The following is a 12,283-nucleotide window of genomic DNA, read 5'->3' on the forward strand; positions in this document are numbered from 1 at the left end:
TTTCCACATGGCTACCCCTACACCGGGCAACTGCCCTGCACCCCCCCACAGCACCCCGCCAAAGCCCTCACCATTTCTCCTTTACCCAAATCCAGATAGCTGATGTTCTGAAAGAGCTGCAAAATCTGGACCCCTACAAATCAGCCGGGCTAGACAATCTGGACCCTCTCTTTCTGAAATTATCTGCCAAAATTGTTGCAACCCCTATTACTAGCCTGTTCAACCTCTCTTTCGAATCGTCTGAGATTCCCAAAGACTGGAAAGCTGCCACGGTCATCCCCCTCTTCAAAGGGGGTGACACTCTAGACCCAAACTGCTACAGACCTATATCTATCCTACCCTGTCTTTCTAAGGTCTTCGAAAGCCAAGTTAACAAACAGATTACTGACCATTTCGAATCCCACCATACCATCTCCGCTATGCAATCTAGTTTCAGATCTGGTCATGGGTGCACCTCAGCCACGCTCAAATTTCTAAACGACATCATAACCGCCATCAATAAGAGACATTACTGTGCAGCCGTATTCATCGACCTGGCCAAGGCTTTCGACTCTGTCAATCACAACATTCTTATTGGCAGACTCGACAGGCTTGGTTTCTCAAATGATTGCCTCGCCTGGTTTACCAACTACTTCTCTGATAGAGTTCAGTGTGTCAAATCGGAGGGCCTGTTGTCCGGACCTCTGACAGTCTCTATGGGTGTGCCACTGGGTTCAATTCTCGGGCCGACTCTCTTTTCTGTATACATCAATGATGTTGCTCTTGCTGCTGGTGAGTCTCTGATCCACCTCTACGCAGACGACACCATTCTGTATACTTCTGGCCCCTCCTTGGACACTGTGTTAACTAACCTCCAGACAAGCTTCAATGCCATACAACTCTCCTTCCGTGGCCTCCAACTGCTCTTAAACGCAAATAAAACTAAATGCATGCTATTCAATCGATCACTGCCCGCACCTGCCCGCCCATCCAGCATCACTACTCTGGACGGCTCTGACTTAGAATACGTGGACGACTACAAATACATGGGTGTCTGCTTAGACTGTAAACTATCCTTCCAGACTCACATTACGCATCTCCAATCCAAAATTAAATCTAGAATCGGCTTCCTATATCACAACAAAGCATCCTTCACTCATGCTGCCAAACATACCCTCGTAAAACTGACCATCCTACCGATCCTCGACTTCGGTGATGTCATCTATAAAATAGCCTCCTACACTCTACTCAACAAACTGGATGCAGTCTATCACAGTGCCATCCGTTTTGTCACCAAAGCCCCATACACTACCCACCATTGCGACCTGTACACTCTCGTTTGTTGGCCCTCGCTTCATACTCGTCGCCAAACCTACTGGCTACAGGTTATCTACAAATCTCTGCTAGGTAAAGCCCCACCTTATCTCAGCTCACTGGTCACCATTGCAGCACCCACTAGTAGCACGCGCTCCAGCAAGTCGCTTGGGGTATGTCTATATCAGTTCTGCACATCGAGAGACTGAAATTTTTTCCCATTCCTCCTTGCAAAACAGCTCGAGCTCAGTGAGGTTGGATGGAGAGTATTTGTGAACAGCAGTTTTCAGTTCTTTCCACAGATTCTCGATTGGATTCAGGTCTGGACTTTGACTTGGCCATTTAACACCTGGATATGTTTATTTTTGAACCATTCCATTGTAGATTTTGCTTTATGTTTTGGATCATTGTCTTGTTGGAAGACAAATCTCCGGCCCAGTCTCAGGTCTTTTGCAGACTCCATCAGGTTTTCTTCCAGAATGGTCCTGTATTTGGCTCCATCCATCTTCCCATCAATTATAACCATCTTCCATGTCCCTGCTGAAGAAAAGCAGGCCCAAACCATGATGCTGCCACCACCATGTTTGACAGTGGGGATGGTGTGTTCAGGGTGATGAGCTGTGTTGCTTTTATGCCAAACATAACGTTTTGCATTGTTGCCAAAAAGTTCAATTTTGGTTTCATTTGACCAGAGCACCTTCTTCCACATGTTTGGTGTGTCTCCCAGGTGGCTTGTGGCAAACTTTAAATGACACTTTTTATGGATATCTTTAAGAAATGGCTTTCTTCTTGCCACTCTTCCATAAAGGCCAGATTTGTGCAATATACGACTGATTGTTGTCCTATGGACAGAGTCTCCCACCTCAGCTGTAGATCTCTGCAGTTCATCCAGAGTGATCATGGGCCTCTTGGCTGCATCTCTGATCAGTCTTCTCCTTGTATGAGCTGAAAGTTTAGAGGGACGGCCAGGTCTTGGTAGATTTGCAGTGGTCTGATACTCCTTCCATTTCAATATTATCGCTTGCACAGTGCTCCTTGGGATGTTTAAAGCTTGGGAAATCTTTTTGTATCCAAATCCAGCTTTAAACTTCTTCACAACAGTATCTCGGACCTGCCTGGTGTGTTCCTTGTTCTTCATGATGCTCTCTGCGCTGTTAACGGACCTCTGAGACTATCACAGTGCAGGTGCATTTATACAGAGACTTGATTAAACACAGGTGGATTGTATTTATCATCATTAGTAATTTAGGTCAACATTGGATCATTCAGAGATCCTCACTGAACTTCTGGAGAGAGTTTGCTGCACTGAAAGTAAAGGGGCTGAATAATTTTGCACGCCCAATTTTTCAGTTTTTGATTTGTTAAAAAAGTTTGAAATATCCAATAAATGTCGTTCCACTTCATGATTGTGTCCCACTTGTTGTTGATTCTTCACAAAAAAAGACAGTTTTATATCTTTATGTTTGAAGCCTGAAATGTGGCAAAAGGTCGCAAAGTTCAAGGGGGCCGAATACTTTCGCAAGGCACTGTATGTCTCACTGGTCACCCCAAAGCCAATTCCTCCTTTGGTCGTCTTTCCTTCCAGTTCTCTGCTGCCCAGGACTGAAACGAATTGCAAAAATCTCTGAAGCTGGAGCCTCACATCTCCCTCACTAGCTTTAAGCACCAGCTGTCAGAGCAGCTTACAGATCACTGCACCTACCTCATCCCCATACTGGTATTTATTTATTTTGCTCCTTTGCACCCCAGTATCTCTACCTGCACATTCATCTTCTGCCGATCTACCATTCCAGTGTTTAATTGCTATATTGTAATTACTTATTATTTATTTCCTTAACTTACCTCATTTGCACTCACTGTATATAGACTTTTTGTTTTCTTTTGTTTAACTGTATTATTGACTGTATGTTTTTTTATTCCATGTGTAACTCTGTGTTGTTGTATGTGTCGAATTGCTGCGCTTTGTCTTGGCCCGGTCGCAGTTGCAAATGAGAACTTGTTCTCAACTAGCCTACCTGGTTAAATAAAGGTTAAATAAAAATAACGTTTTTATTTTTTACACAATTGCCCACAAGTAGACATACTTCATGTGTGGATATCAACATATTTCATGTACAAATATATGATACACATGATTACCAAAACATTATCAGAATATTTCTGTTAACATGAACAGGAAAGCCTGAAAACATTGACAGTAATTCAAGTTTGAAAACTGAAGATATTAGCATCTACCTATACAGTATGTCTATACTGCATTATGACTAGCCTGGGTATCAGTCGATTTCTACTATAGCCAACTTGAATGCAGAAACAGTAGCATCCGGGCTATGTAACCATTTCAATGGGGTGTTGATATTAGGGGTGTCCTTACTTGACAGGCTCCCAGGACTCTCTCTCGAAGCCCCTGTGGATGGACTGGGCGATGGATGACTCCATGAGGTCCACATATCGCACCACCAGTGGGGCATACAGGTCCTGCAGGTGTTTGTGGAACTGTCCATTGCACAGGTTATCTGAGACAGGACAGAGCATATAGGTCAGATGAAGTCATTCATTCAAATGTAACACCATCGGAACAGTCACCTCCAAAATGATAGGCACCCTTGATAATAATGAGCAGAAAAACTTGTCTAAAATAAATAATATTAATATTAGTCTAGCTCGCTATAAGCTACCATACCAGATTTTCTCTCTTTTGTATATCTGATGGCTATATATATATATATATATATATACATATTTATATTTTAGACCAGGCAAGTTTCCTCTAGATTCAACTGGTAAAAAGGCAACGCTAACACAGACCAAGGGAGATAAAATGGAGGCCAGTGTGTGTTAATGCGATGGCTCATGGCTCCAAACAGTGGGTCTGTTTTCCTCTTTATCCCTTTGGCGCTGTGTGTGTGTGTGTGTGTGTGTGTGTGCTCGTGTATAGAAGTCAAGGTCGATGATACACAGTAGGTGCAATGTTTATTTTGTTCCCTGATTGTCGCTCTCCAATTAGCCACTTGAGTGGCTGCTGTACACTTCGATGTATTTGTCCAGGAGTGAGGATGCAGGGCTCGCCCTACTCCCAGCCACCACTGTTTTAGACCTCATTAACTGCTTGAATGGTGTCCGACTTTGGCGCCTATCTGGTGCTAAGGCTATTTCATGACACATAAGCTAGCTGCTTCAGGGAGACAAAACAAATGACCTTCCATGTAAAATTCCCCTGTGGTATGGTTTGGTAGTATTGGGATGCTGCTCTGTGTGTGTACTGTGTTATTGTGCTCCTGTAAACCACTGGAGAAGCCTGAGGGAGATGGATGGTTGATATCACGGTGGCAGGTTTACATTTCCAACTATACTGTCAAAGTCATGGAAATCAGAATTACTAGTATTACATGGGATTAGTCCATCTGTGTATGCTACAGTCCATCAAACATACTGTATGCAAAGTGTACACTATGAAATCTAATATATCATGAAATTTGTGGAAATTCATGCAGGAGAACATAGCACATTAGATCTGGTAAAAGATAATACAAAGAAAAACATGCATTTTTTTGTACCATATTTAAAATGGAAGAGAAAGGCCATAATGTATTATTCCAGCCCAGGTGCAATTTAGATTTTAGCCACTAGATGGAAGCAGTGTGGACAGTTTTAGACTGATCCAATGAACCACTGCATATCTGTTCAACATGTTGTATCAAGACTGCCCAAATGTGCCTAATTGGTTTATTAATACATTTTCAAGTTCAGAATTGTGCACTGTCCTCAAACAATAGCATGGTACACTTTCACTGTAATAGCTACTTTAAATTGGACAGTGCAGTTAGATTAACAATAATTTAAGCTTTTTGCCCATATCAGATATGTCTATGTCCTAGGATTTTATTTTGTTACTTACAACCTCATGCTAATCACACGTTAGCTCAACCGTCCCGCTGGGGGACACCGATCCGTTAGCAGACCGCAGCAAGCCGGCAATTTACCGAGCAGTAGGCTGCTTCATTTCAATATTTATTGGCACAGCAGTTGTCAGCATCACAGTAAAATTAACTTTCAGATACCCATCAAAAATGGCAAAACGGAAGGTGGACACTGAGAACCGGGGTTTCAAACAAGGTGGGAGTCGGAGTATTTGTTCACGGAGGTAGCTGGAAAACCTGTGTGTCTTCTGTGTGGAGAAAGTGTGGCGGTACTGAAAGAGTATAATCTGAGACGACATTATGAAACGAAACACGCGGACAAAAACAAGAATATGGACATGGAACAAAGGCTACAAAAGGCAGAGGAATTAAAACGAGGCCTCAAATCTCGACAGGCTCTGTTCAAAAAAGCCAAATCACAAGGCCAGGCTGCTGTCAAGGCCAGTTTTATTTTGGCAGAAGAGATCGCTAAATCAGCCCGGCCATTTACGGAGGGGGATTTCATCAAAAACTGCATGATTAAAGTTTGTGAAGAAGTTTGCCCAGAAAAAAGGCAACTCTTTTTAAATGTGAGTCTGAGCAGAAACACCATTAAGACCAGTTGTCCATCAATCTAAAAGAGCAGCTTGTGAAAAAGGGAAAAGATTTCATTGCATATTCCTTGGCTGTGGATGAGAGCACTGACATTTCTGACATTGCCCAGTTGTCAATTTTCATCCAGCGGAGTGGACTCCAGCCTAAGCGTGACAGAGGAGTTTTTGGCTTTACGTCCTATGCATGGCACAACTACGGGGCATGATTTGTATGAAGAGGTGTCAAGATGTGTAAATGAGATGGAGCTGCCTTGGGAAAAACTTGTGGGTTTGACAACCGACGGATTGCGATGTGTGGACACAGGAGCGGACTGGTGGGGAAGATACGGGAAAAGATGCAAGAGGAAAACGCGACAGGTGAGCTGACAGCTTATCATTGTATCATACACCAGGAAGCGTTGTGCGGTAAAGCCTTGAAAATGGAGCATGTAATGAGCATCATCACGCGCACAGTTAACTTTATCAGAGCCAAAGGTTTGAATCACCGCCAGTTCAAGGCATTTCTGACGGAGTTAGAAACGGAGCATGGTGAATCACACAGAGGTGCGATGGCTAAGCCAGGGAAAGGTGCTTCAAAGATCAGCTTCGTGAGGAGATTTGTCTGTTCTTGGACAGCAAAGGGAAAGACACAACACAACTCCGAGACGAAATGTTTCAAACATTACGAGTCATCTGAATGCAATGAACTTGCAGCTGCAGGGTCGGGATCGTGTCATCTCTGATATGTACAGTACAGTGAAGGCATTTAAAACCAAGTTGAGTGGATGATAGAAAATTGCTATTATTGTTTTTTTCTTTGAAGTAAATTTAGCCCACTTTTGCTAAAATAGAAAATATAGGCTACTGATGGTGCCTTGAATACCGGTTTCTTTCATTTAATGTTCATGTTATGGGGATTTTTATATAAAGGAAATTTGTCTTTTGTGTCTGTTGAAAATTAAAGATTACTGACAGAGCCATAAGAAAATATTGCTTTATTTATCTGATCATATTGGAATATATTTGTTAGGTTTTCAGTAGGTTCAATTAGGTTCACTAGACTATATGCGTCATTTAAAAATTTTTCAATGAACATTTGAACAGTCCGGCCCTCGGCTTGTAGCTAAATTTTTTTATTTGGCCCTCCGTCCATTTGACTTTGACACCCCTGCCGTAGAGGATAAATGTCAATTTATCATTTATCAAAATACCATTAATTTCATTCTTCTTTTTGGCTTGTCTCCAGATTTTCTTGTTTCTATGATCATTGCAATGTGAATAACCAATCAGCTGTTTAAAAAAATCCAACTATGAATGTGGCCAATTGTGCAGCAGTAACAAGTGAGCATAACAAGCTGTTCCAGTCCAAGTCCATTAAGCCACTGCAGGTGAACAACAGACGACATTACATTCTTCCAGACTCCTGGCTGACAAACTAGAATGAGACATTCCCCTGGGACAATTAGCCCAGTGCAGGTTCACTTCACAAAGTGTTTCTCTGCTGACGCATGCTTCCAGAACCCTGGACAGCGCTCCTACGGCAACTACAGTTCATTCATTGTATTTGTCACATGCACCGAATAATTACAGGGCCCACAGCAACCATTTCAATTTTAGTTTCAGCTCTTAATAAGAAGCTCCCACAGTGCTGCATTGTCCTCTCAATTACCTTCATCCGTTTCATTACACTGGAGACAAATGCAGAAAGGATCATGCAGTGTGAAAGTAATATTAGATCGGAACATATTCTCCTCAATTTGGATCTCAACACTAGGTTTTAGTTTCTCCAGTTCGCCAAGATCACCACAATGAACATTCAATAAAAACCCAGTCCTATGTGTCATGAATGCTCCAGACTGTGTGCTGTATGTGCTGTATGGTTCGGGAGTGCTAAACGCTGTGTGTGTTTGTTCATAATGTAGCCCTGGTTCAGGGCCTGGGCCGGGGTTGGAGTCACTCACAGTCGGTCCTCAGAAAGTCATTGAGCAACTGGAAGAGAGGGAAGCTGTCCCAGCTGTCAGGGGGCTGAACCTCCAGTGCAGCATCCATGTCCACTGCATACAGAGACAAGAAGGTCTCTGCATGCTCCACCATCAGGTCTGACCACCACGCAAATGCCTAGAGAGAGAGGAGTGAAGGAGAGAGCGAGGGAGAGAAAACAGAGAGATGGGGAGAGAGAGAGTGTAGAATGAAAGAGAAGAGAGGAATACATAGAAAAAGAGAAAGGAGAGAAGGGGGTATGAAAGAAAGAGATACACGGAAGAGACAGGAATGTGCAGATAAAGTTTGATGAAAAACAAATAGAGGGTGAAAGAGGGGAAAAGGGAGGCAGGTGGAGAAATAGACAAAGATAGAGAGACAAACAAATTGAGGATAAGAGTATGCAACTATAATACAAGCCTCAAAGTGTCATTCTCTAGAGAGGAAAGGAAGATAATGTTACTCCACCGATCTATATAAGGGCTCTTTTCTTCACAATAAGAGTCAAGTTGTCACCTCTGAGGCATCACACCGAGATCTCTGGGGGACACTTTACAGCTTTGAGCACAGTGTTTAAGTTCTGCACTCGAGCACGGCTAAGCGTGCGCTGTTCTGTTGGCCCACAGAGCGAAACACAGAGAACTGCAAAGATACGGCTCCTTGACTAAGTCATTCATACAGAGCTGCTCAGAGCCTCCCCATAGGATAGACAGAATCAGTGGAGTGACAGAGTTTGGAACAGGCTGGTCTCATGCAGGTTAACACTCATCCTCCCATGCTCCCCCTCTCCCTGCCCGTGGTCCTCTGGGCCAGTAGAGGACTTGGCCATCAGCCATTCACATCGTCACACCTCTGTGATGTGAATGTTCCCATGGGCGTCATGCACTCTGGCATGGGACGGTTGCCATGACAGCGCCAGCAGCAACCAGCAACAGACTCAGGGTCAAAATGGAGAGGCTCATAACAATAAATAAAACTGTCATTACAGGCCTCAAGCAGTGGGAGGATTCATCTACTGATTCTTCACATTGGCTGCTAAATTGGGTAATAGTTAGGGTTGGTTTAATTTCCATTCGTCAATTCCTGAACTGTATTCGCCATGGCATACACTATTCACAGAAACATTACTAGATTTGCCAAATTACTTGAATAATAATGTAATTGACTCAAATTGACTGGTACATGGATGAGGTGACTGAGGGTACTGGGTTGAGAAGGAGTGGAAGATGTGTCTATTTCTGGTTATGCTGGTCTACTGATGTTGTTGGTGTTAATTTCCGATGGGAAAATTCACACAACAAAGCATTTTGAGAAATGCAAGAGGGGACATACGGGTCACGTTACCTCAGACAAATGACATGCTTTTTCCATTGAGAGTAATCAGGTCTACAATGGAGGAGGATCAGCTTGTTGGGTGGAGGTGACTGGATCACCTCTCTTACCTGTCACACAGCTTTCCCCAAACACACAGCACCACAGAGCAGGCCTTTCACTGACAGGATGGGACCAGAGTTGGCTGTGGCAGTTGGGGTGGACAGATAAAACTGCACCAGACGGGAGGGGTGGGGGCGATGTGATGTGGTCGGGGGGGATTTCAGTGGGAGGGATCTGAATATGATAGACAGGGACACTGCCACAGTGCTTGTTGAGGTTTGCTTTATCACCAAATGCAACCCTTTGGGCTGCACAAGCACAACTCTCCAGGATGGGCTGAAAACAAGTATAAGGGAAGGCTATTACTAGGAAGAGAGATGGGAACAGTTAAGATCATCCCTGGGCATTTGGCATCTTCAGTACATCACATAATATGGGAGGTAGAGGGTGGCAGGGTTTAGGGGTCATGGCAAGTGGGGGGTGACTGCGGTTAGGGGTCATGGCAGGTGGGGGGGGGGGGGGCAGGGGTTGGGGGTCATGTTATCAGGATGTTATCAGGATCCATCACATACCTCTTTGCCCTGTCCGAACATTCCCCGCAAACAAAACAAACAATAAGAGAACAGGAAGGGATTAAGTCAGGTATACTTCTGTCCACATCCCCGTGTTTACTTTTTTCCAAATAATGGTTAGTTGGCAGGAAATATGTGATGATGACAGTGAAATAAAGACATGATCCAAACCTATTAAGAAATATGTCAACATTCTCTTTTGTGAGTAAACATAATATGCATGAGGAAAACCATGCACTTGGCCTAGCCTTCACATAATCAATAGACACATTTGGTGTTTAAAAATGGGTCACTGAGGTCTGTAAATTCTCTTCATGTTTCCAGAAAGAGTACAAATGCAGTGTGAACAACAGGAAGGTAGTCTGAATCATCATCACACCCACACTACACTACACTACACTACACTACACTACACTACACTACACTACACTACACTACACTACACTACACTGTTCTATACTACACTACACTACACTACACTGCTCTACCAGCACCATGCAACTTCTGTTGGGGACACCCTCAATTACAGGAAGAGCAACTTGTGACATCACCACAAAAACCCTTATAGCGTCTAAGCTAGGATATGATTCAATTGGCTTAATTAAAGCCCTGTTGGGTATTCCCTTCTAGGAGGCTTGTTTAGGAAACAGAGTGACCAAATCAGAAGTCCCCCCGTCAAATTGTGCATTGCTCACCGTTGTCATCCCAAACGATGCCTGGTGCACATGAAATGGAGGAGTGAGAAGTGATGCAACCTTTTTGACCTTTAAACCCACACCTTGACCCCTTACCGTGCAGGCCAATGCGGTCTGGCTAGCATGCACTAGTGAGATATGGAGATAAAAAGAACTGATGTAAATACTGTACCGACTGTGACTGTAGCCTGTTAAACAGAGTCAGAGAGAATAAATGCCCCATGGTCCTTGTAGTTCTTAACACTCTGCTCTGATAATAACTGACCTTGGAATTATGTATGTGGGCTGTACTCACCTCTGCGTGATGCTCCTCGTTCTGTTGGAGGACCTCGATGACCAGCTCGGCCAGACGTATGGTGTCCTCCAGCTTTTTGGCAGGGGTGACTAAGCGCCCTACATTCTCTGAAGCACAAAGGTCACAGGTCAATATGGAGGGAGATACATGGCTGTAAAACGTCCCCTCAACGTCTGATCAACCTTATGCTAATGTTGTGCAAGTCTCCTAGGGCAACACTGTAATACAACCATCGCTAGAACACTGCAGGTATAATGAGACAAATGAAAACAGGGAAAACAACAGACAAGTTCCACAGTTATCATGCAAAATGTGCAGAACATTGTGCATCGCTCATGTTCGGTATGTGCTGACAGCCACACTTTGAATGTTTCTTATGTGAGACGCTCAAGTTTAACATGTGATGTGCAAAACGACACTCCCTAAAGTCTGGTAATTGTCCCTGCTAAGTAGGATAGCTGTGACAACCAGGATAAATATAACCACTAAGAAAGTGTAGAGTGCAAGTATTGGCAGGTTTTTACATCAAATCCATCTTGAAGAACAAAATACACAATATGACAGTCTGCTGTTCACATTAGAGGTCTTCACAGATCCACCTGTACCCGGATACCAGAGACCCGAGTGGGTCCTGTTCCAGAATTTAAATAATGTCATGGGTCTGAGTGTCACGGGTCTCAGGTGTGTGTAATCTTGACTGATTTGTCTGGAAGGGCCTGTACAGATCCGAACGCGACTGCTGCTATAGTGAGAGAAAGAGAGAGAGAGACATTTCATCATGTATGCTGCTGCTCTTACTTTTCACGAGAGTGTATCGATGAGCTTGTTGTTGGCCAATCATAAGTCATCAAAGCGGCAATAGGCTACAGTCATAGAGCCTCCTTGTGGGGCAAAAGTTAGGAGATACTGTATCTAATCAATGGAAGCTGGAATTAAAATGACTCAATTAAAAGTTAAAGGACAAGGATAGGCTACAACGACCAAGAGCCAACAGGTAGGCTGCTACTTAATATTCTGAATGGAGTTATTATTCGTGTAGGATGAGAAGGCACATGCACTGAAGCATTAATTAACCTACTTAGCTAATGTTAGCTAGCTTAACTAGCTTCTCCCAGTTTGATGCAGTCAAGACAGGTACTATGTCATCATATTTGATGATAAATAACCTAGCTATTGCAGTTATTAGTCCACTATCGACTTGGTTGGTTGCGGTCTCGTCTCTTCTGCCCTCATCCCTGTGTCACTCGCTCACAGTATGGCCCCTCCCCCGCCTGCTAGAGCAACACGCCTCTCTCCCTCCTCTCACGTTTTATCAGCTCTGGCTAATAAAGTAGCTTTAAAAAATCAATTTTCTGCTGCTTCCCTCACTCTGATCCGACTGCCTCTGGATCCGACCAGGTCTATACGAAACAGATCTCGTTGTCTTCGGCTCGATTCGGAACGGGTCTCTCCTTTAAAAAAAAATGTATTTATGTATATCACGCCCGGGTGGGAAAGCCCCCAGATCCATCTTTGGACCCGTGAAGACCTCTAGTTCACATACTTTACTCAATGGAAACTAATTCAGTCTACAGCAATCATG

At 43.7% G+C, this 12,283-nt stretch overlaps 1 protein-coding gene across 6 annotated transcripts in view; it reads right to left on the bottom strand.

Moving 5' to 3' along the window:
• Positions 1–12,283, bottom strand: part of cadpsa (Ca2+-dependent activator protein for secretion a) — a 150,755-nt gene that overhangs the window by 29,289 nt on the left and 109,183 nt on the right. For 4 of the 6 annotated variants that reach the window (XM_046311414.1, XM_046311413.1, XM_046311410.1 and 1 more), the window contains 4 exons: positions 10,702–10,808; positions 9,712–9,720; positions 7,747–7,903; positions 3,668–3,809 (listed from right to left, as the gene is read on the bottom strand). In XM_046311414.1, coding sequence (XP_046167370.1) covers positions 3,668–3,809; positions 7,747–7,903; positions 9,712–9,720; positions 10,702–10,808 — 415 coding nt within the window. The remainder of the gene's footprint in view (positions 1–3,667; positions 3,810–7,746; positions 7,904–9,711; positions 9,721–10,701; positions 10,809–12,283) is intronic. The other 2 variants (XM_046311415.1, XM_046311412.1) reach the window with 1 other exon arrangement.

The sequence above is a fragment of the Oncorhynchus gorbuscha genome, linkage group LG18 (assembly GCF_021184085.1).
Source record: "Oncorhynchus gorbuscha isolate QuinsamMale2020 ecotype Even-year linkage group LG18, OgorEven_v1.0, whole genome shotgun sequence".
NCBI classification, from domain to species: Eukaryota; Metazoa; Chordata; class Actinopteri; order Salmoniformes; family Salmonidae; genus Oncorhynchus; species Oncorhynchus gorbuscha.